The 24,500-nt window shown below is 44.0% G+C and overlaps 2 protein-coding genes across 5 annotated transcripts in view; one reads left to right on the plus strand and one right to left on the minus strand.

The window, feature by feature from the left end:
* ATP6V1A (ATPase H+ transporting V1 subunit A) overlaps positions 1 to 1,152 on the minus strand; it is a 31,064-nt gene extending 29,912 nt beyond the window's left edge. Inside the window, exon 1 of the mRNA XM_030471973.1 lies at positions 1,061 to 1,152. The gene's annotated coding sequence lies outside the window, so the exon portion shown is untranslated. The remainder of the gene's footprint in view (positions 1 to 1,060) is intronic.
* NAA50 (N-alpha-acetyltransferase 50, NatE catalytic subunit) lies at positions 1,044 to 23,938 on the plus strand. 4 transcript variants are annotated; one of them, XM_030471990.1, is made up of 5 exons: positions 1,044 to 1,417; positions 15,908 to 16,044; positions 16,494 to 16,613; positions 17,564 to 17,630; positions 19,979 to 23,938. In XM_030471990.1, the coding sequence occupies exons 1-5, from the start codon at positions 1,410 to 1,412 to the stop codon at positions 20,157 to 20,159; spliced, it is 513 nt and encodes a 170-aa protein (XP_030327850.1). In that variant the 5' UTR covers positions 1,044 to 1,409; the 3' UTR covers positions 20,160 to 23,938. The 4 variants fall into 4 exon arrangements, with proteins under 4 accessions (XP_030327850.1, XP_030327852.1, XP_030327851.1 ...); XM_030471992.1 differs by having other exon boundaries at positions 1,208 to 1,417; positions 15,911 to 16,044; XM_030471991.1 differs by lacking the exon at positions 1,044 to 1,417 and adding an exon at positions 6,751 to 7,068.
* Positions 23,939 to 24,500: the final 562 nt, after the last annotated feature.

Genomic DNA, 24,500 nt, shown 5'->3' on the forward strand with positions numbered 1-24,500 from the left:
TCTGATGTCACAGCTATCTGTAGCATGTACAATATCATCCAGAATATAGTCACGTAAAACTTCCTTATTGCCTTTAAGTCAGTTCTAAGTGTGACATTTACAACAGTTAATCTATATCAGGATTTTGTTCCTGGCTACAGGAATAGGAAACACATTTAATTTGCCACCAGTATTTTCAACGGCAAAACAACAGGAAGACTCTCTTACTAAGGAAGGGTTGCAGTCAGAAGCCAACAGCAAGGTTTGCGTTCCATAACGTTGCTGCTCACTCACTGTGCCTTGACCGTAGCTGTAGGGCTATGGTCAAGCCACAGAACAATTGTGAGGAGGGAAGCAGTGGCACGGGATTGCCCAGAGAAGCTGTGGCTGCCCCATCCCTGGCAGTGTTCAAGGCCAGGTTGGACACAGGGGCTTGGAGCAACCTGCTCTAGTGGAAGGTGCCCCTGCCCGTGGCAGAGGGTTGGAACTACATGATCTTTAAGTTCCCCTTCAAACCAAACCATTCTATGCTTCAGTTCCACCCACCCAAGATGGTGACCCAGCACAGAAACCCAGCCACTATCCCCACTTCTCTTTAAAATGGATTCTAGCATATCAATGAGGTACACCTCCGACAGCGCTCAGCAGGGAACAGCTTTGCTTTCCTCAGCCCTTTTCTCCAGGATAAACGGGACCAGGAAGGCCACCACCGCCGCCAGCGGGCTCTCCCCGGCTGCGGAACGGCTCCGCACGGACAACGCACGCAGCGCTGGGCGCTTCGCTCTCAGCCGAGGCGGCGGCAGGCTCGGCCTCTGCACACACAGCGCAGCCTCCCCACCTCACCGCAGCGGGCGCTGACGGCCGGGCTCTCCCTCCCCGACCCCACCTCACCCCCTCCCCGAGCCCCGGGCCGCGCGCGCTCCCTCAGAGAGGGAGACCACCGGTTGAGGAGGGGGGGGGCGAGACGACCCCCTCTCCTCCCCATCGCGACCGGGCGGGCGGAGGAAAGGCAGCTACCGAGCATGCCTCAGGAAAGGGGAGGACGGGAAAGAGCGGGGCGGAGAGGGCCGGAGCGTCTCACCTGCGGCCGGCGCCGGCACCCCCGAGACCCTGCTCCCTCCTCCTCCTCCGGCGGTGCTGGATCAGCTGATGCCGGCCCCCGCGCGCATGCGCGGCGGCGAGCACCGGAAGCGCCACCAGCACGATCCGGCGCCGGCTCTCCCCGCCCCCCCCCCGGTTTGCGGCGTGAGGTGAGGGGTCACGGGGGCGGGCCGGACGGGCGGGCGGACGGAGGCCCATGTGGAGCGGGCGCGGGAGCAGCAGGCTGAGCCGCCCGCGCTGCCCGGGCCGAGGAGCAGGCCGGAGCCGCGCCGCCAGGCCCTGCACGCAGCCAGCGCGGACGTCGGTGCCGCCCAGGCCGCGGTCGCACCATGAAGGGGTGAGTGCGGGCCCGCCGCGCCCTCACGGGGATCAGGCCCGGCCTCTCTGGGCGCCGAGCGGAGCAGGGCCCAGGCGCGGGGGGCTGAGCGGGGCGGCGGGAGGTGGGCATGGAGGGGCTGAGCAGTGCCGCCGGCGCCTCGGGACCGGGACGGGGTGTCGCTGCGTCTCTCCCGCCCTCCGGGGAGAGCGGCCGTGGTCTGCGCAGCGCGGGGCCGGTGTCAAGGGAAGTCTCTTCGGGGGAGAGGAGCCGGCGGTCGCTTGGCTGCCCCGTGGTGCCCTTCCCACCGAACGAGTGTTCCCGGCAGGAGCTCCCCCCCACGCCTTGAAATCTGTTCTGCTGCCGTCAGGAGAGCTGATGAGCCGGTGGGACGCAGCGGCTCTTCGTGCTCCGGAGTGATTTCGGCTTGCGGGCTCGAACGATCGGCAGGACGAACCGGGGGAGCAGTCGGCAGAGGGGGATGCTCCTGGCTGGTCGTTCCTGCTCGTCTGGAGATGGCAGAGAAGCGCTATTGGGTCTGTGCGAAGCTGCCAGCCTCGGACGAGTGGTTTTGCAGCGCTGTTGTTTGTAACATGCTCTTAGTACTCTTGTTGGTTTAGATCTTTAGGTGTTTGTCTGCGTGGAGGCTGTACAATGCGGATGGGTGAAAACGAGCTGTGTTTTGTGTCTGATTTCTGTAGCAACGCTTCTTTGGGCCTGGCTGCACTTCTCGGTGGCTCTTGAAAACCTAGAGGTTTCGGACGTGGCCGGCTGCAACACTCGGTTTCCTGCTCGGTGGAGGCAGCGAGGCGCAGTGATTGAACAGGAGACAGGAGGCCTTGAGAGTCGCAGTTCTGCTCCGGTGTCAAATGACCTGCCTGCCCTTGCACAGGTCACTTTAGGACAGGTTTTTCAATGTTAGTTAAACCACCTAATGTTTATCAATGTCAGCGTCACCTGTGCTCCACCAAACCTGAACCTTCTGCTCCATGCCTCAGTTTCTTTATGTGTGCAAAGGAAGCTTTTCACAGCTGTTTCTCAAAGGAGTATTAAACCAGTCCCCTTGAAACTGGTGTTACGCAATGCTGGGTATTATTATTCCAGTTTGGCAGCTTAAGGCAGGGTGAATGGAAGCCGAAGCACTTAAGCTTTTACTTAGAAATGATAAGGGGTTTAGCTTATTAGCAGTCACTGTGAGGTCACACGGCAAGACTGCTTGATAACAGATGCTTAGCTGTTTCTTACAGTGTGTAAGCAGCTTCAGACATTGCAAGGTGTTGGCAGATATCTGCAGAGAGAAGTTCAGCGATGATTTGCAAATAAACTGACTCTCGGCTGACACGACATAGGTGTGTTTAGGGTATAAGTCAATCCTTTATTGGCCTGCACCATCCTGCGTGAAACAGGGCGCTTCACCTCTTAGTCACCTTATAATGAGGATGACTGGGTTTGTGAGAAGAGCAACAGCACTCATCAGCTGAGATGAAGTGGCAGGTGATGTGGTCACTGTTCAGCAGTGCTCCTGATAAAACCAGGTTTCTTTTATCCTCCGTTGTCAGTTGTGAGTTGAGGGATGGGCTTACTGGGGCATGGAGGTGTGAGGTGGAAGCTGGCCCAGGTGTGACAAGTGGGAGCCGTGGAGGTCTCCTGGCAGGTCACAGCCAGGGCTGTCCATCATGCAGTGGCACTGCCCAAGGCACATGTACCCCTCTTCTGCTTCCAGAGCACCAAAAACTTTATTTCTGTTACTTTGCTTTCACTTTCGGGCAGGTTTATTGCTGATTCGACTTCAGAACTGATGTCTTTGGGTTCTATAGTTGTGTATTTCTGCTTTTCTGGTACTCTTTCATCTCTTTGAAGAGCAGCATATTCCTGTCTTGTCAAAACTCTGTTAGCGCCACGCAGCAAGTTTTTCTGCAGAATAAAATCTTCATATTGAATCCAGGTGTTCTCTAAAAATTCAGATTGAGGCAAATAGGCTGATAGAACTCAAACTGAAAAATACTTAATTTAAATACAATGAGAGAATCAAAGGACTGGACAAAGTTTTCAGAAGGAATATATTAAATTACATAGAGGTACTTTGGAACAAAACCAAATTGTTTGTCAAGTTACAAAGATTGGAGAAGATCCCTAAAAATCAGTGTCAGAAGATAGGTCCAAAAATAGCTCTAAAGCTTCAACTTCCAACATACAGAAGCTAATGTGGTATTCGAAGGGATCTGATCTGTCTTTCTGAATCTCTTTTGAACAAACTGACTTCATCTGAGTATTTTTTCTGGGAGCGTAACTATGTGTTGCATAGTAACCCTCACTGCAAAGTGCAGAGAGAAGTTGGGAGCACTGAGACCCATAACATCAGCTGTAATTATGAACAGTCTACTTTGGCAGATAAACAATGACAAAATAAGCTAGGAAGTCCACTGACAATTGGAAATTTCAGATCTGAAAGAGATTGTATAGTCAACATGTGTTGCTTGCAGCCCTCCTTCTTAGCTCTCTAATTCCAAAGAGCACGTAGCAATAGTAATAGTGCACAGAGGGTTGTAGAGTCTCTGTCATCGGGGTGTTTGAGATTAGGTGACCTCTTTTACAGAGGACCTCTGGTTTCAGGGAGGGTGAAAGATTTCTTTTTTTTTGCTTTCTCTTTGCTTTAAAATTTTTGTGAGTTTTCTCTTGTTTGATGAGATAAACACCAGCTTCTGAACTGGCGACTGCTTCTGTGTTACTTTATGTTCACCCGTTCCTCATCTTCTGAATGATTTTAGTAGTTTAGAGACGAGTTTAAAAACTGAGGTAATTCACTGTTCTGTTAGTGAATGTCATGATTCTCTAGAGATTCATTTCTCTTTTTATTGTATTCATAAATATGGTTATTGTTAGGTCTGGAATTTGAAAATCTGTTTTAGAATTGGATTTGCACAAGGGAAAAGTCCAGTGGAAGGGACTTGTGTTCTACTGTCTGTAGTAATTTGTCTGGTTTTGTAGAGCAGATGTAAATAATACTCCCTGCACCTTCATGCCTTTGCAGTGTTGAGTCACTTGTTGCTCAGTGGTTTTGTATTTTCAGCACAGTTGTTACGCCTCTAGTTTTAAGGAAAGACAGTGGAAAATATTGCGTTGATTCTTGAGCATTTGCTGATTGCTGTCTGTGGCCTTGTGATGTCTTACAGTAAGGGTGCTTTACTGACCCATTTCAGTAATGTTCAGATGAAGCCTGTGAGAATAGGTCATCCAGCCTTTCTTTGCTGCCCTTACCTAAAACCCACATTACACAAGGGGAGTAATACAGGATGCACATGCTCTGTTATATGCATGTACCTGCTACGTGACTGGGAGTATCAGATACATAAAGCATGTATCATATATAGAGCATGCAGTGCATGTTACAAGCAGGGCCCAGTACCTGTGATCCTGTGCGTATGTGTTATTTTATCACATTGACCAAACCCCTCTCCAGTTTTGATGGGAATGTCATGTGGCAGCACATGTGAAGCCACATGACACAAAATGGATTGAATCAAGGAGCAGAGAGCTGTGTGTTATACCGCTGTCTTAGAAAGTAACAGGGCACTACTATTGTGTAAGGAATTTGTTAGGAGGCTGCCTCTAAACTTTTATGTGTTTGCAGTTAAGTCTTACACTTTGTAGTTTCTAAGGGTCCTGACTTGCTGCAGAAGAGCCCTTCAGACTAGATGCTATGCTTGTTTTTACACTTTGTAGTTTCTTCCAAGTTTCTTAACAAGCTACAAAGATTGGAGAAGATCCCTAAAAATCAAGTAGTGTCAGAAGATGCGTCCAAAAATAGCTCTAAAGCTTCAACTTCCAACATACAGAAACTAATGTGGTGTTTGAAGGGATCTGATCTGTCTTACACTTTGTAGTTTCTAAGGATCCTGACTTGCTGCAGAAAGAACCCTTCAGACTAGATGCTACACAACAGGTAGCTGCTGCCACAGAAAGTTGGTAACCCAGAGGCTCTGCAGGCTAGTGCTGTTCTAGCTGCCTTTGTAGAAGAGACACCACAGCTGGGGAGTACTGAGATAACAGAAAAACAACAATAATGGTTTTGAAGTAGAGTGAGTTGTTATGGGTCAGCTCTGATATCTCTGCTTGTTTGGCCTGGATTCACAAAGTAAACCCTTCAAGGTCCTGAAATTGTGCATGTTTCTCACGAGAACAGGGAGGTATTTTTCTCTCCTGAGTTAGTATTACAGAGTTCATACATAACTGTCGATGTTTTTCCAGTCAGAAAGCACAGTGCTAAGCTTAACGTATATGGGAGGAAGTTCCAAGTTTAGGAGAAAACGGCTGAATTGTCATATGCGCGGTTGGCAGGACAAAAAAGGTAACTGAGCTTGAAAAATCACTGTTTGGTTTTAGGCTTTTTCTGAACCTAGAAATGTCCAAGCGTGAGCTATACTTTCCGCATTGAATTTCATGGATGGTAAATTTAGACCTTGCCTATATGCATGCCTACAAATGGCTTAATAGCTTCTAAATTAATCTATAAAAACTCAGTGCAGTTTATTATAGGTACTTTAACCTGATTTATAACTCTTACCACTTTAATTCCATAACCAGATTAAGACATTCCACAGAGTAGGAAGGATTGGGAGTACAGGAAGGTAGCATAGGGCTTGTAGCCATGTCATTGAAGTACTTTGGAACCCAGTCTTAGTTTTTGAGTGGTGTTTGCCCATTCACTTCATTTCACATGAGTGGCTTGTTAGGTTCTGTGAAACATGTAGTTAATGACCAAATGCCACATACTCTGCTGCCATCTCCTGAGGATGAGAGAAATGATGCATCCTCCTTTGCCACATTAAATCTTTTCTAAAATGGGAAATAATGGGCAGTAGTTGAGCCAGAAAAATACTTCTATCCAGTGGAAATGATTCAGAACTCAAAGAGCCTGCCCATTTGGCAAGCATTACAAGTGTTCAGACCAATAATCTGAGAAGGTGCTAGATATTTTTACCCACAGGAGGAGGAAAGGACAGGAGAAGTTGGATCTTTATGTTTGTTTGGGAATTGATAAGAGAGAACTGCAGTTACCTCCTTGCATCCTATTTGCTCTAAGTGAGCAGGCAATGTCAGGATGACTTTATGCTCCCTGCTGAAAGAGGGGACGAAGTGACCACTGTGGGAGTTTTACAGCAGCAAAAGTTTGTCAACGTGGAGGTGGGGAGGAGAGGGGATGAGAGAAGCAATCTGTGCTTAGAAGATTTGCTGGTTATTTGGAGACTCTTGGACTTGAAGACCTAAGAGTGGAGAAGCACGGCACTGAAATGGGGTAACTGTGTATTTGTGTCAAAGCATATTGAATTAATTCGTTATGGGAAGGAAATGAAACAAGGCTTTATAGGAAATAGAGCCAAAATCATTTCCACAACACTGTCACTAGGTGACTGAGTTAAGGTGTTTGAATTTTCCTGAGGACAGAGTAATTTATTTGGGGTTTTTAATAGATTGAAAATAAGATGCTGCATGGTAAGATCTTGATGTATGAAGTGCTTCCTGAGCTCGCTTGGCCTTAGTCTTTCTTCTCCCTGTTCTTTTCCAGGCTTCATGTGTTTTTTGGCCCATAACAGACTAGAATCTTGATCCCTGAAAAGAAATCCCATTTCCACCATCTGACCATTGTATTTATCTTCTCTTGAGAATATGGGGTGAGACCCAGGGCAGCAATTGAAGGCTTGTGAAAGTTTGTTCTACATGGCACTTGGAATTTCTTGTCAGTAAAGATCACGAATTAGGTTGAAAATTGCAATTAAAAGAGACTTGTTTGGTTTTTTAGCTTTCATTTGAGGAAAAAAATCATTCTTATTGAAAATTGGGAAAAGGAGAGGAGGGGGAAATGGGTTTTTGTACTCGATAGCTTACAATGATGGTTGCTTTAGAAGTATTCAAAGGTAGGCTTATAAAACTGATAGCACTTTCTGTTATTTTTTCATGGTATGTTATTTATATAATGCATGATTTGAACACCTCAAGAAACCCCCACCAACCCCGGGGGTGAAATCTGAAGGATAGGCAGGAGACCTAGAATGACCTGCTATTCTTTCTTTACTGATCTTACGGACACAGGCACTTGTAAACAAAGGTGTTTCGGTGACCTACAGGAATAGTTTGTGTGAAGCACAGAAATGCCTTTCTCCTGATATGTCAATTCTATAGTTTGTTACCTAACATAAGCACAAGAAGTGCCTCTGAGATATACAGATGTAGGTAAATAAGGCATTTTGTGAACCCGGCAGCACTTCTATTTTGAATTTGAAGGTAAGTCTCTGTTCTTACCCGAGGATCATCAGGCACTTCATGAGCACTTATTGGCAAAGGTTTATGATCTCTTAGGAGGCAAGTAAGGGTTAGAGTTGTTACATCCAGGGGCACTGTGGGTATGGAAAGGGGCAGTAATTTATAAGATGTCTCAGGGTATTAGTAATCGAGAGACAACACTAATTTTGAGCTAAGTTGTTTCAAACTAGTGAAGTGCTTCTGCTTTGCGATCATGGTTCAAAATCTGAATGTTCTTGTGAGCTTAGTTGACTAATAAGGAAAAGTGGTTAGACCAGAAATGGAGAAGTAGGCTTCCAGGCACCTCTTTATCTACTGTATGATCGCAGGCAAGTTGTTTCCTCTTTCACCTGACTTTGATGCACCTGGGATAGGCAGATATAAAATATAAGCCTTTACTTCATGAGGTGCTCTGAAACAACGAAGTGTTATGGGCTACTGATGTATATATGGCTGCTTCTCTGTTCTAGACCAACTGCATTTATTTCTGATATGTGGGACTTTGACCATTCTGTCCGCCAGGCATGGTGATTTCTGCTGCTTGTATCCAGCTGCAGAGGGAGAGAAGTTTTAATTTTCTTGGGAAAGGTTATTTTTCTTCAGCACTTGTTGAAATGACCTCACTGCCTCCGCTTTGCACTTGCATTATGAGGCAGCTGAGATGCTTCCTGATCTTCATGACTGTACTGCTACTTCAGCTTTAGGTTAGTATTTATTTTTGAGATGGTTTTGAGCCTAGATTTGAGGTCTAGTACAGCTCTCAAAGAACAGGTTTGAGCCAGGAAGGCTATGAGGTTATTATAGCATAATTTTGCTTCTTGCATGTGAAGATCAGCCAGTTTTCTGTGCAACGGTCAGGTTTTCTAGGTTGAAGCAGGGTGAATTAACTAAATATAATGAAGAAACCTTGACTGTAATGTGCTGTGGTTTTGGTGGGGTTTTTTTTCTTTATAAAGGAGAGGGGCAAGGAAGGTCTGAAGTATGTCTCGGGGAATGAGGAGGCATGCCAGTGAGACCTATTCACACTGAGATGCATTTGAATCACAAGTCTTCTGTTAATTCTGATTCTAAAATTGCTTAGCTTTCTTGTGAACATCACTGTGCCCTTCTACAGCCCAGCACACAGCTGGGGGTAACTTCCAGCAGGGTATCTGGTATCATGCAAAGAGAGGTTTTCAGTAGTTAAGTGGAGCTCAAGAGGATCGGGGTGTGGGGGGGGGGCTCAGAAGCAAGTTGGTAAGACTTTTCTGCGTGTAGGCTTGTACTTAATCTTCTGGTTTTCTGACAAGTGAAGCAAAGTAGATTTACAGCCCACGGATCTTGTAGATAATTGGAAACATACCGGTCTGTCCACAAGAACTAGCCTAACTTGTGTGCCTAGCAAGACAGCTCATCTGCTTTCAAAAAATCCAAACCAAACCACCCGAAACACTAGAGAGGCTCTTTTGGCTTTGGAGTTTAATCTAAGCAAAGCCACACCCTTCAGGTCTATAGCTTTCATAGCTCTGGTTTGGTTTTATTTTATGAGTGGATTATCCTGTCTAGACTCCTGCTTTGACTTGGAAGCCAAAATAGAAGCAATAAAGCGAGCTGGCCGCTGAGCGGGTGACAAACCTTCTCTGAAGTCCTCCTAATTTGTGAGGGCCTTTTTCTCCTCTGTGCTCCTTCTCCTGACTGATGATACCTCAGTAAGTCTTGCAGGCTGCAGATACAGCTTTGCTAAATTTAGCGTGCCAGATGCCTTCAATAAGCCTGAGCCCAGCTATCGGTTACACTGAGATCTGTTTCACTCAGGCACATCCCTTTGGGGAGGGACTCACACTATTTAAAGTTGAATGAGACTGAGATTCTTACAGCATTAAGAAACTCAAAATTCCCCCTTTTTCTCCCTGATGTTGATTCTAAACTGGTGTTCAACACTTGCTGTTCCCTGGGGCTGAGTTTGTGTTTCCTCTTGAGCTGCAACTCTGGAAGTCAGCTTTCTCTTGAGCTATCATTCTGTATAGCAGCTCTCCTTCATTGTACATCAAGAGGCAAAAGGCAGCCTTAGCATAAGCAAACACTAGTGTCTCATTTAGCCTGTGTTGCTTTCACTAGTATAAATTTAAGACAGTATAGGGAAAATAGACTGTTCAAATCACAGTCCTGTTGTGGGCTGCAGATAGAGGAATGCAGCTGCAGTAGGACTAACTGGATTGCATTTGGTCCTGCAGAAAGTGTGAGCACCTTTTTAGCAAGTGCCTGAAGGATCTTAGGGCACTGGTATGCAAGAGCGGGAGTGTTAATGCTGATGTTCTGGGCATGCAGCCAGCTTCATTAACTGCTGCATGTCACCTCACTAAAGTTGCGCTTCCATTTGGATTTTGTGGATCACTCTTAACTTCCACCCTTACGTCGCTGGACAGTGTTGCTGTGTGCTTGTAAAGAACAGCAGCCTTATGCACCAGAAACCCGTTCCCCTTGCTAGTGAAGTCTCAGTATGGGTTTTTTTTTCCCTAGTAATCAAGTCACAGTATTTTGCAGTCATAAGAAATGTAAATATAGTCCTAGGATATGTCAGGAAAATGCTTCTGGTAGATGGGGGAAAACTTACTGCCATTGTACAAGGCAATAGTAAGTATTTGGGGTGCTGTAAGCAGTTTTGGTTAGCCACGTTTAAGGAAAATTAACTTTAATCTGAGGGAATGGAAAGAAGAGCTAGTATGACAATAATAGGAATTAAGAACCAGTCCTAAAGGAGGAGGCCAGGAGCTTGGCTTTAGTCAGAAGAAAAGTATAAAGAAGTCATGGTAGCTCTGTGGAAGGCATGTGGGATAGGCTGTATTGGTACTCATCAATACTCTTAAGTTAATGAGCAACAAGAGACAGCATGTGGGTAGCCTTTGAGTACATTTAGGATGGAAGTTAGAAGAAAGCCTATATATGAGGATAATGGTAGCTTGGGAACAGCCTTGCAATGGGTGATGTTTAAGTGGCTTCAGAGGGTTGGTGTTCTATCTAGGAAAGGGTATGGGTTTGTAGAGTGCTGTAGGAGTAAGAGGCCTGACACAATGAACCAAGAGTCCCTCCATACTGAAGCCAGTTGCTTGGGATGGGGTGGCTGACTTGGTCTAGAAGCTTTGACACCAAAGTTGACTCGTGTGTTCCATGAAGTGCTATTTGAGATGTAGGCTGCCAGTAGTAAGTGTCTATCTTCTTAGGAATAGTATTGGAATAATAGAAAAAAAAAATTGTTAAGGAAGGGCAAGTCCCTTCTGGGTGCTTCAGGCTCTTTGTATGTCATTATGTTCTCTCATATACTCATTTGAGCTCATGGTTTCTTTTTCTTTGCAGCAGCAGAGGATGAGTGTTTCTGGTACAGCATACACTGAGCTGGAATGCACAGGGCTGGCCTAATCAAACCTTAGCTGATATGGTAAACTTGGGTTACTGATTTGGCTGAGAGGTAACTTGAAGAAGCAGACCTACTTGTAAATAGCTATTAAAAAACACAAACCAACCAACCCCAGAGCTGTTTCCATTACTCCAATGAAAAGAAAGGAGTGACGTTTTGTGTCCTTTGTCTTGGATTTTCTGAGGCTGGGGTAGTTTTAAGTCCTTAAGTTCAAAGTACATGTTGTTCCATAAATGGAAAGGTGTAGCACAAAATCATAGAATCACAGAATAGTTTGGGTTGGAAAGGACCTGAAGATCATCCAGTTGCAACCCCCGCCATGGGCAGGGACGCCTCGCACTAGACCATGTCACCCAAGGCTCTCTCCAACCTGGCCTTGAACACTGCCAGGGATGGAGCATTTACCGCTTCTCTGGGCACCCTGTGCCAGTGCCTCACCACCCTCACAGTAAAGAACTTCTTCCTTATATCTAACCTGAACTTCCCCTGTTTCAGTTTGAACCCATCACCCCTTGTCCTGTGGCTACAGTCCCTAATGAAGTGCCCCTCTCCAGCACCCTTTTAGGCCCCCTTCAGACACTGGAAGCTGCTCTGAGGTCTCCACGCAGCTTCTCTTCTCCAGGCTGAACAGCCCCAACTTTCTCAGCCTGTCTTCATACCGGAGGTGCTCCAGCCCCTGATCATCCTCATGGCCTCCTCTGGACTTGCTCCAACAGCTCCATGTCCTTCTTATGTTGAGGACACCAGCACTGCACACAGTGCTGCAGGTGGGGTCTCATGAGAGCAGAGTAGAGGGGCAGGATCACCTCCTTCCACCTGCTGGTCCCACTCCTTTTGGGAAGTGAGACTGACTGGTCTGTAGTTTCCTCGGTCTTCCATTTTCCCCTTCTTGAGAATGGAGTTATTTTTCCCTTTTTCCAGTTGTTGGGAACTTCACCTGACTGCCATGATTTTTCAAATGTGATGGACAGTGGCTTAGCAACTTCATTTACCAGCTCAAGTAGACGCTGAATGATCCCTGTGCTCCCCTTGCACTGTACTTCCAATTTAAACCGGGGCAGGCTGCACTTCTGCTCAAGAACGACCGGTTCTGCCTCTGGCAATTGTTTTCTCTTCTTTAAGCTGGCAGAAGACATGTGTGGTGAACCCAATCAGGGGGATTGATGTGGGTTAAAACTAAGCTTTCCCTTTTTTTGGCTAGGTTAGTTTTAATTGGGGTTGGTTCACCACATTGTTGCACACGTTTGTGCCAGCAGGAGAATGGAAACGAGTGACTTGGAGACGGCAAAACTGATGCTTTTGGCAGCAGTGCCAGCTTTCCCCTGATTTTACTTAAGGCTCTAGTGGCACTTTTACCACAGTATCCTCAGGCAAAGTGATGAACTCTCATGATTTGAGTTCTCCTTGCCATGTCCTCATTTAGTTTACTTACTACAAGTTTTTGTGTGTAATAGATGTGGTGCTGATTTAATCAGCTAGTGCTATACATTAAAGTAATTTATGGTTTAAATACATACTATTTAAACAGACATATTTAGCATATTGATTTATGCTTCCTGCAGTGGTTCTCAAACTTTTTTCATGTTGTCCTCCAGGATAAATTGCTGGCCCTGGTGCAACTCTCAAGTAATGAGGAAACAGCTAGTGACAGCACAGGAGGTAGCAATGAATGTGGCAAGCGGTGAGAGAGAGAGTTGCGGAGCCCAAGGGCTTGAGGAAATCTGTCAACAGCACCTTTTAGCCACCTACTACGGGAACTTGTTTCTCTGGCCTTATGCCAGCCTCAGAGGTGATGTTTTGGCTCAGATGCTACAAGCAGCCTTAGACTCTGCTTCTGCACTTACTTATTCTCTGTCTGAAACCTTCTTGGTGAAAGGTCCATCTTCTGGCCATAGGCCCGTTCTCATCCGTCTTGTCCTGGCTGTCTCTGACAATGTATCTTTGTTCTGTTGCACTGTCATCATTAATATTCCATAGTGACTGTCTTCTAATGCCTGATTTCTTGTTTCATTAGTAACTAATTAATTTTAAAATAATATTAGAAAACGCATTGCCTGATAATAGTCTATGTCAGACTTGCTCTGTAACAACTTTGCTGTGAGTTCATCCTAGAAGTTCACGCTAGTGTTACTGATCTACTGAAGCTTGGATCTACTGATAGAGAAAAGTATCACCAAGGTTAATATACTGTTAAATCTTTTGGACAAGAGATCGAGGCTTTCAAGGGACTGAGTGTGAGTATGAGGTTTTTCTCTTCTCTTACTGACCTCCTGCTCTGCAGCTCATCTGATCTAACTGGGCAGCTGAGACCTGCTCCTCTTGGTTTCCACTCTGAGGCAGACTGCAACAAGGAGGCTGCTGAGTCTTCTCTTCGCTCCTAGCATGAGGTTACTGAGGTGCTCTACCTTAGCAAAACTTTCTCCCAGCCACAAATACACCTGAAAATCCACATGCCGGTTTTATTCCTACCCTTTGTGAGAAAAAGATAGCAGCGCTGCTGCTGGGATTGGAAAAGGGGCACAACTTGCCTTCTGTGTGCCTGAAGAAGCCCTGCTATGCTAGGCTGAAAAGCTGGGCATAAAGCAAGTATTAAAGTTACCACAGCATCTAGTAACTTTGATAACATGCTTGTTCACAGTGGGAGTCCTCCTGTGGTGTGAGGAGATGGTCCTTACTAGCACAGTACTTACTTTATGTTGGAATGTAATTATCAAGGGGACTTGGGCAAGTGGTGATACATGAAGAAAGGAATCTGGAAAGCAAAAATAATCTAGAAGACGGAAAAGGCTGTGAAACAAAGGGCTGGTGACCGTGGGAATCACTGGTAAGAGATACTGCAGAGTATTTCGAGTGCAATAATTCAGTGGTTTATAGCTAGAAACTTTAGAAATATATCCCACTGCTGTTGCTTGTAGTATGCCTGGATATCTTGACATGGGTGACATGCAAGAATATGGAGGCTGTTGCTGCTTTTGTCATTCTTGAGATCACTGTTGTACTGTCCAGCTCTAGTGAGGTGTCTCTCAGGATACTGCTGTACAATAATAGGGCAGAGCTCAGCGGCAAACTACAAGGATTAGTTGCTTTGCAATTGCCCTTGCAATGAGGGAGGAAGAAGACTGACAAGTCCAGTGCAGTAGAGGGGGAGATAGATGAGGAACTGCCTGGAACAGTTTGGAAGCAATACTGGCATGAGATGCTTCACACGAGGGGGCTTTTTAATCTCTTTGGCATGAAGGGTTAGACTTTGGGAGTTAGCAAAGTTCAATATGTAAATGCCATCCATTAATTCTAAGTAGTAACTGGAACATAATAATCTGATGGAGAATTGCAAGATCATCAATAGTCCATTAATTAATGCCAGGTTCTCTAAAAGGTGCTACTAAAAAATTGTTTAGCTTCTGTAGGGCTCACTGGGGAGACTGATCTGTGTCATACCAGACTGGGCAGTGGTGAGCCTTGATATCTTTGCAGAACTGAAGACTGTATCCTTTGCTGTAAAAGAAAAGGAGAAAGTGGATGTGAGGGCAAGTTACGCTTCTTGAAATAAATGTTAAAGGCTTCATTCCCATAGCTTTTTCTGATAGTTTTGCAGGCTGCAGTGCAATGTCTAAAAAGCACTGTATATTTATGACCCATCATTGGTAGCAACAACTAAAACTGATACGATATCTGGAGTATTAATTGTTTAAAGGGTTTTGATGTATAATCAAGGTCAGATAATAAAGCAGAGACAGATTATACACCTCATTGCTTGGTACAATTCTTGAAGAAGAAATTTGTTGGTTACTGTGCCTTCCTTGTTTCACTGTATTATTTAGGTTAATCTGAGCTGTTTTGTCCTCGGCACAAGGCTGGGCTGAACCTAGGATTGTGTATCTCTGGCTTGACATGCATTGGCTTTTTCCCTGCATATGTGTTCTGGTGACCATCTGGGGAAAGAATTTTATTATCTTGCTGTTTGGCTTTTTTTCATTCTTGTAGTCCTCATTAAAGCTGTCCACCTGCAGCCAAGAAACTGACTTGGGAATATGAATAACTAGTGTGTGTGTGTGTGTATATATATATTGATTTATTTATTTATTTCTTCTGTGTGAGCAGTGTTTCTGTCAGGAAGTTAGTCGTAGAAAAGGGAGAAGAGTTTGATCTGTTTCTTACTGTAATTCAGTGCAGTACTGGTATTTTAAAGTTGAGATTCTGCTCTCCATCAGCAGAAGGAATACTGATATCTCCTTGAGAGTGGCACACTTGCATATTAGGCTTCATATGAGTTTGCTGCACACAGTATTGTTGTTTTTCAGATGGATGTCTAGTTATGCTTAGTCTTTGTCTAAGCATAAGCTTTATATTGATAAGTGGTAAAACTAAGGCTGTCTTGGAAGCACGGGTAAGGACTTCATTTTCTCGGTCTCTATTTGAGCCTCCTGTCCCTCTTTTCTTTCCTTCCCCCCCCCCCCTTTTAACCTCCCTCCTGTCTCCCAATCTTGATGGTCAATGAGGAAATTAATGGGATAAAGTTAAAGCTAATACTCCTACAGAGATTTGTGCTCTCCTGTCTTCCACCCAATAAAACCACATATATACTGTGGTACATCAGTGTTAAGTGTGGCCTGAGAAACTTCTGACTGTATAGTACCAACTGAAATTGGGTTTGGGAGTAAATCAGCCACCAACAGAAGACTTTATTGTATGGGTTGAACGTTGCAGTTCAAATACGTATCAAACTGATTTTTTAGGTGGGACAATTCTCTAAGCATAAATAAAATCATTAATTTTGGGTGTGTATCAGATGTTAAGCATGTTTTGATTTGTTCCAGTAGCCGGATCGAGCTGGGAGATGTGACGCCACACAACATTAAGCAGCTGAAGAGGCTAAACCAGGTCATTTTTCCTGTCAGCTACAATGACAAGTTCTACAAGGATGTACTGGAGGTTGGCGAACTAGCCAAATTAGGTACAAATGTTCTTGCCAGTAATTGTGGGCTATGGTGACAGAAGTGCTCATCATCGCTATCCATAATGGTTTTGAATAGCAGATCCTTCTATTTTGTTGTTTTACATAATGAAAAAGAACTGTTTGGAAACCTCAAAAAATCTCCAGTCTGAACGTCAGAGCGTTTGTGTTCTAAATAGATTCCCCTTTACTGGGAATAGGCAGGTTTTCTGTTATGGCAGAAAACCTGTGATGTGTGCTGTCAGCTTACCTCCTGATGTCACTGCTAGTTGATTTGTCAGAGCACCATTGGTAATGTCACTCCTAGTGTTAAGCCACAAAGTATGGTATTTCATTTGGATGGGAGAATTAGCAAGAGGGAAGGAAGGAAGATACAGGGTGTAAATGAAGGAGGTGTATGTATAGTTTGAGACTTGTGACTGATAACATTTTGTTTCCCTCCCTGGCAGCCTATTTCAATGACATTGCAGTGGGAGCAGTGTGCTGTAGGGTGGATCATTCCCAGAACCAGAAGAGACTGTACATAATGACACTCGGATGCCTGGCACCCTACCGAAGGCTAGGAATAGGTAAGGAGGATCTTCTTTTGTATCTGAGTCTTCAAAGAAACCAGATTGCTGTGCAGCCTTCTAAATGCTCTTTCAGATTTTTGACCAAGATCGTGCACTTTTAGACCACTGATTTGTTTGGAAGGGACTTTGGGGAAAGAATATGGTTTATGATGTGCTCTTTTTCCCCTGCGTGTCAGAAATGGGCTTTTTGTAGAACTTTCTAATTCAGGATTTCAGAGTATTTTAATCTTAATCACATTATCATACTGTGAGGTAAATACTCTCCTTCTATAGATGTGAAAATTGATGCACAGACACATGAAACAACTTGTTGGAGGTACACAGCCAGTATGCATATCGTGTATAAGTAGAACACAACATTCCTTCATTGGGTTTCTAAAGGGAAGTGGTGTTTCTGTTTATCTTTTTCAACACTGATTATCCCTGCTCAGGGGTAGTACCTGCTTTCTGTCTATACTGCATTTAGTTCTTTTCTCCATGTTGCAGATTTGTAGGGCAGATTGATCAAGACCTTACAGTAACTTGTTTGCTTTGACAAGCTGGAATGGAAAAATAACTTTATTTTAAATTATTTTACTAGGTCTTTATTAGAAAACTTACCAATGTTCTCGCTGCTTTATACATTGTTTTGACCCCATAGTTGAGGTGAGTTTAGGACCTTGAAGCTAGTGTTTAAATAAGCTGCTTTATACATGTGGTTCTGGGTTGCTGTTTTGTTGTTGGGTTGGTTTTTTACTTCCTCCAAAGAAACAATTAATTTTGTGAGCAGTCAGAAAGATAGTGAAGTACTTATAAATGGTGTTTTATTTGCCTTGCCTAGTTTTCACAAGCTCGGTTATTTTAGCCTATCTACAGTTAACCTGCCTCTCCTCAAGCAAGCCCTTAGCTAAGTACATACTTTATTGTGCACTTCTGGTTTTCTTAAGTATCTCTTTACTTTTTGGCAGGAACTAAAATGTTGAATCATGTCTTAAACATCTGCGAAAAAGATGGCACTTTTGACAACATCTATCTGTAAGTAAATGAGTTCCACTCATGCATTTTTTGAGACATGATAAAGGCATATATGGGAGCAAAGGGAGGGAGATCCAAGAACATTTGTATTTTGTGTTACAGTGGGGTCATGGGACATCTTGTAAGTGCTAGTAAGAAGGCGAGAGGTCACATTCTGGGCTTGTGTGATGCTGAGAAAACTAAAAGCTTGCTTGCTTTAGAAGGGCTTCCGCAAATTTGCTGCATTCAGATGTAGTTTAGTTACAAATGACTTTCTATAGCACAGTAATGAATATGACAAAAAAATTGTGGAAGAATTAATCCTACTGCGAGTCTTGCATGCAGTTTTGGTGCATTTGCTGTCTGTCTTTTATGACAGTACTGTGTTGGTTAGAACATCAGATCAGAGGTGCTTGCAAGCGCTCTAGGTTCACATTCAGTAGCAAGGCCCAACTGCTTATTCTCATTCTTGCACTCTGCCAGCTCAGCTGTTTATGCAGCAACACAGTAAACCAGGTCAGTGCCCTGACCCATCTAGGGAAGCTGTTTCCAATTTTGATTCTGGGTGGGGTTGGGTTTTTTTTTAGTGTGTTTTTTGGTTTTTTTTTTTTTAAATCAACTGCACGTCTGCATAAGCATTTGGTGTGATGCAGACATGAGAACAAGGACTGGGGTAGAGGACAGGGCTCCTTAAAAGAGCGCTGCCATCCTAATAGATCCCCATGGAAATAGAGCCTGAAATCCATAGATGCCAAAGCTTTGTTTTCCTCTTTGCTGCTGGCTGCACACTTCTGCTTCTTACAAGTCATTGGTGTCTGTGTGATTACCAAGTGCTCGCTTCTCTTGTCCATCACCGCCAGCTTATACCAGGGTGCACTGGTAGGGATAGACCCACAGCAGGTACAACTTGAACGGATCTATGCTGCCACAGAACTGCACCTTGAACACTTGCCTGGGCTTTTAAAGATGCTTAGTGAGCAGTGTTTGATACACCAATATCACTATAAATGGAGTGACTTTCTCCTCAAGTTTAGTCCACCTCTGCCAAGGAGATGCAACCTTCCAAGTCCTCTACTGTTGTAGCTTTGAGCCATCTCTGTAAGAGGTGTCTTAAGGAGGAGTCTGAGTATAGCTGCTTTTGGCTTGTGTTCTTGCTCTCCTGCCTCTGAAGAAGTGGTAATGAAGTCTCAGATGCCTGGTAGTTGGCACAGGCTTTCGTTTCTGCTTTTGCATGTTCCTGTGTGCATAATGAAACCGTTTGCTGATTTTAATGCAAAACCCAAATCCTTTATAATCCTTTCCACTTCCCAGAGTAGAATTCTGGGGTGACAATAAATAGCTCCCAAAGTTAGGCATAACAAAGTTCTTTTAATGGCCCATTGATTTTATTACTATGTCTGTTGCTTGTGCATCTTCTATCTGAACATACTACGTAGCTTAGCACCCAATTAGCTATCAGTGTGTAAATTTGTCATTATTATGAAGTTCCTTTTTAGCTATTTGGTGTTTATTGGGCTTAACACTAAGATCTTTGGTTCTATGGTTATGCAGCATGTTGTCATGACAGAGTGATTCATGAGCTTGTGCAGTGTCCATTGACTTTTGGGAGTGTTTAATGAATGTCTTTTGTTGAGCCAAACATCCCTTTTCTCTTTTTTTTTTTTTTTTAATAGAACTTGTGCAAATAAATGTCTTAGTTGCTTAGGATGAGGAACCGGTGGCTGTTTGTTTTGGAGGCCTTGAAACTCTTGGAATATGCTAGCAAGATCTGTAAATCTCTGGGGGAGATAGGTAAAAGGGGAAAAGGACTTTTAAGTCCATGGGGCTTTTTTTATGCTGCCATAGCTTTTTGTGAGGAGAGAGGGATACTTGGAAGTGAGCAAGGAGTTAAAATTGTATCAAACACCATTGCCAGTTTTGTGTTGCAGCGTGTAGGGATCAGCAGTCAGACAAATGTTTTGGTCACCTAAGAAGTGTCACTACAGGAAGTTAAAATTGGCTCTGCAGTGAAACTTTGCTATATATTTCCACAAAATCTCTGTCACTTCCAGATTAAGAAAAATGGAAATTACTGAGCTAATAATGCTTCAGAGACTGTTATTTGTGTTCCTTAAAAGAGCTTTAATAAGGGAAAACATTTGCTGCTTCTCAGAAAGATTACTGCAGGCCGTGTAGGAGCTGTGTGTTAGCTCAGGATTGATTTGGGAAGACCAAAATTTCCAGTCCTGATTTTCCACCATCCTTCCTGTCTCTATCTAGACAGCTCCTTTTCTTATCATGTCTTTGACCGTTCTGAATGTGGAGGCAGAAGACTGAACCACAGAAAGTTCTGATCCCTGTCTCTCTCTGTCTCTTTCTTTCTGTCCCAGGCATGTCCAGATCAGCAATGAGTCTGCGATTGACTTCTACAGGAAGTTTGGCTTTGAGATCATTGAGACAAAGAAAAACTACTACAAGAGGATAGAGCCTGCAGATGCCCACGTGCTGCAGAAAAACCTCAAAGCCCCTTATCTTGGCCAGAACGCAGATGTGCAAAAGACCGACAACTGAACAAACCCCCAACGAACACTTTCTTGCACTTGCTTGTCGCCAAATAAGGAAAGAGAGGCCTCTTGAGTTTGATTTTGGTTTTAACTCCACCCCTTCATTCTCTTTAATTTTTTTTTTTCTTGACCTCTCTCCAACAAAATGTAATGTAATGCTTCTTCCAAGGATTGTCCAATCATGTTTGGGGTTGGGGTGTTTTTTTGAGCTCTCCTTTCTGATACGTTAGGGGTTGATTTTGTTGGGGTTTGTTTTGTTTTGGGTTTTTTTTTTTTTTGAGGGGGGTGGTTTCGGGGGGCTTGTTTATTGTATTTTGTTCTTTGTTGGGGTGGGAAAAGGTGTGCAGATCTAAGTTTGAGGTGTGGAGGGCTTGAGCAGGTTATCCTGGTGACAAGTTTCCTTCAGAATTATCTCTTTCAATAAGCAGAATGTAAAGCCAATGGGGGGGGGAGGGGGAAGGAAAAGCAATATCTTGTCCTTTGACTCCTACATTATTGTATTTTTTATAACCTACAGGGTACTTTATTCCCCCCCCTCCCTTTGAATGTTACTTCAGTACTTCCCACTCTTCCTCTTAATTCCTCCCACCTCAAAAGTATGTTTAGTTCTTCCCAATATTTTCGAGTATGGCTTTTTCCTCCATCTTTTGCTGAGAAGGATGGGCTGCTTCACCATACCTTTTCACTCTGCCTGGCCTGATCTTTTTGAATGCTTTTTTTTTTAACTACTCCTCACCCAAGCTGGTGCTACACTTCTTAACTGACTGAGAGGAGTGTTTAGAGTGGTCTTTGGTTTTCATTTTCATTTACGCAACTCCCAGCAGGCTTCTGCCAGAGTAAGAGCTAGATCTGGTGTTGGCAAGAGTAACCTTGTAAAAATACAAATCCTGAGGCAAGACCCTTGCTGAAAAAATGGGTGAAATGCTGTAGGGCTCATTGAGAGTTAGTTTGATTGCTGTTGTTGGGATGGGAAAAGTGACTGTGACCACCTTACCAGCTTTGATCACATAAGGCAAGCACCCATGGTCTCCACATCATTTTTTTACACCTACTAAATATGTGGTGACACATCTGAGATGAGGCAAGGGTTGAGGAGACCGGGCAGCAAGGCTGAGAAGGCAAACATAAATCCAACCCTCATCACAGAGCTTTGCAGGGGTTTCCTGGATTTTTTTGGGATTGGCTTGGCTTGCTGTGTTTACGTGCTCCTTTGGGAGGAGGTGGTGAGGAACTGCACGGTTTGCTCCACTGAGAATGATTTTCCCCTTGCCCTGTTCAGTGGTAATAATGCCGTTCTCCTCTCTGAGAGGGTGTTCACGGAGCACCAGAGAAAGCAGCATATATTAGAGCATTTTATGGGTTTGGAAAATAGGCCGACTGGCTTCTTCCTAGTACTGTAACCTCAAAGCTACAGTAAACTCTACTAAGCCTGTTTTGCATCCTTTCATGCTTTGTTTGCGTGATTATCAGTGCTCCTTTCTATGCACTGTTGCCAGCAATTCTATGTATGCCAATACAAATACCAACTTGAGCTTGGACTCTTCTCCAAGCACCTGGGAAAGTGCACTGAGCTGAGACAACACCAACCTGCCCCATCCCCCAAGTAGATATTGAACTGCATTCCTTTCCTGTTTGTTTTTTAAAGTCTAAATCTGCATCTTAAATGCATCTGCTTTGAAAGCCTCCAACCTCTATAGTGTGCATTGCAGCATACATCCGGTTAGTAGGTGCTGTCCAGTCATTCGAGGGTGACTTGGGAACTAAGGATTTCAAGACAGGGAGTTGTGGTGAGGCAAGGGATGGCACCCCTCATTGCACATTGTGGTCTTTGATATCCAGAGGGGTGACTAGACAAGCTGCTCCAGAGTTACTCCTCCTTTCCCAGAGGTGTGCAGTGCTTGTTGGAGTGCATCTTGACAGACCTATGCTGGAAAGTGGATACTTTGTTTGCTGGGTTTGCACTAATCGAGTCTTGGGGATGGGCAGATTGCTAACAACAAAAGCCCCTCTGCATGGCCTGAGCATCTGTGTTTGCAGCACTCTGTGGCAGACTCTGGCTAGAAAGATGCAAACGGTTTCCTCAGCCAGAGGCAGCCTAGTTTTGACAAAAGCTTATTTTTAGTACTGCTAGGACCTGCTCACACTGGTTATGTTGGCAGTTCCAGCATCTTTCTAGAAGGGGGTGTATTGAAGCACAATTAGCTTGTCATATGCCAACATAGTTTCCCTGGCCATCTGTAGACCAAACCAAGAGAAGTGTGTGGAGGGAGAGGGATAGTATTGTATTTGAGGATGTTTGTGCAGCACAGCTGTAACTCAGACCATAGCTGCCTCTGGTGCCAAGCAAAGTGCTCTTCATTCTAATAGAACTAAGTGTTTGGGTTGGGTAGATGGGTGTGGGGATATGAACTCTTAGGATTTGCTGTTGTCGTAGGCTTCCACAAATTGGTGTGTTTCACAGACAGTTTTCCTTCAGGTTTAAAAGTACGAGTCTGATGTCTGAAGTTACTTGGATTAACCTTTGTTTCTGTCTCTTTTGCTTTGGGCTGCCATCATTCTATGAATGTATCCCTGAAAACAATTCTTAAAGCTCCTATTCTACAGCAAACCTGCCTCATTGTAACTCCTGTTAAAATGTTTTGTAGGATGTAGAAGAGAGAGTGACCACAAAGCTAAGACTCCTTTTCCCAGGCTATTAATCCTGGAAAAGTTGAATCTTGAATACAAGGTTTAATCTGAATCTCATAGAAATCTGTGTTCCCTGTACATGGATAAGGGCAGGTGAAGGTCAGTAGTTCTGGGTGACAAACAGTTGTATTTTATTGGTATATCAGCCATGTTGAGTGTGGGAGGAGAATGCTGTATCTTAGTGCTGTTACCCAGAGGTACTGAAATTGTGTGAAGTATGGGCTCACTGCAGAGAACTACAGTTAATTTGGTCATTGCTGCAGCGGGACCTCCTTTGAGCTTGAAAATAACAGCTTATGAACAACTGAATTTTCTAAAAGTTGGGAGAAAAAAAGATATTAGCACTTCCTCTTCTGGATGAAGATAGAGCAAGAAAAATGTATGTAACTAACGGCTTTAGAGTGTAAATTGTGTATATACGAGTTAGTCCTGAATCTCTGCAACTGGTTTTGTCATACATTGGTTGAAGGATGCAGATGATATCCACAAAAAGACTCCTACTAGGGGAAACCATGGTACAGGGGAAAAAGAATCATCCAGGAGAGATATCCCTCATTTTTGGGAGGGGAAGGGAGAGAATTTATTTTGTGTATACAGAAGCCGGTTGAATTTACATGATGCAGCTAATGGTTAAACCTGCCAACTAAATATGACATACTGTTACCATTGAAATAAACTTACGTTGTATTTCGTTAAATCTTGATGGTGCCCTGTGTCTAATAAAAATCTGATCCCCAAATTGTTTTCTTCTCCCCCATGTTGTAATCCAGGGTCAGCTGCTATGCACAAAGTCTGTGTTTTGTAAAGTGTTTGCTGACTTGGATGTTTCTTTTGAATCTTGCTTCCTGATTCATTTGGCTAAGACCACCCCTGGTCTCTTGAGTTAACATTCACTCAAAGGTATACTGTATGCAGTTTATGGATGCATTCTCAATGTTAAAAGTTAAGTTGCAGGGGGAGCAAATTCCTTACAATAAGGTGGTCCATTTTTAATCTGTATCATTGCCCTTGTGCATCAGGAGCATGTTTTTGTTTTTTCTCAAACTCTTTAGAAATACTGTTCAGAATAAACGTGCACTATTTGAGTTATGTCATTTACAATTTGTCATGTGCACTTTCTTTGCAGTCCAGCTGTTTCCCTCTGAAACCAGATACAGAATATTCCTCAGATGTTTCCTGAACTGTGTAACTTGGAAGATTTCTACCATGAACTGTGAGTTGGGCTGCTGTGATGAATGCCATGGGTGTCTGACAGCTGAGGAGAGTGGGGTCTGTTTGTTTCTCTGAAGCTATGAGTCTTTCCTCAGAAATTCTCTGTCATGTGGGGTCAGGGGGAGGAGAGGAAGAGGAATTCTCTTGGAATATTTTTGCATTGACTAGTGAGCTGTCTGGAAACAAACAGTCCAGGCATCAAGAACACTGCAGCTGGGTTTGGGCTTTATAGGTTAAATATTTGAAAGTATTCAAACTAATTGCTAGCTACTGCAAATCTCAACAACAGTCTTTGAAAAACTGTGGTCTGTACCTGTAAAAATAACTGGTCTTAAGGTGCAGCGAGTACTCTTCCACACTGATTTTTCTCAGGTATTGAAGTAAAACTCATCTCTGTTCTTAACTATTCCAGTCTCTTCTGTTAAAGCCATTTTTTGTCTGTAGCTTC

The sequence above is a fragment of the Strigops habroptila genome, chromosome 2 (genome assembly GCF_004027225.2).
Source record: "Strigops habroptila isolate Jane chromosome 2, bStrHab1.2.pri, whole genome shotgun sequence".
NCBI classification, from domain to species: domain Eukaryota; kingdom Metazoa; phylum Chordata; class Aves; order Psittaciformes; family Psittacidae; genus Strigops; species Strigops habroptila.

What these genes read in the sequence shown, in the direction of transcription:
- NAA50 (XM_030471990.1), top strand. An exon ending in TGGCGAACTAGCCAAATTAG is followed by an intron (nt 16,045 to 16,493) that starts GTACAAATGTTC and finishes CCTCCCTGGCAG; the next exon opens with CCTATTTCAATGACATTGCA. An exon ending in ACTTTTGACAACATCTATCT is followed by an intron (nt 17,631 to 19,978) that starts GTAAGTAAATGA and finishes TTTCTGTCCCAG; the next exon opens with GCATGTCCAGATCAGCAATG.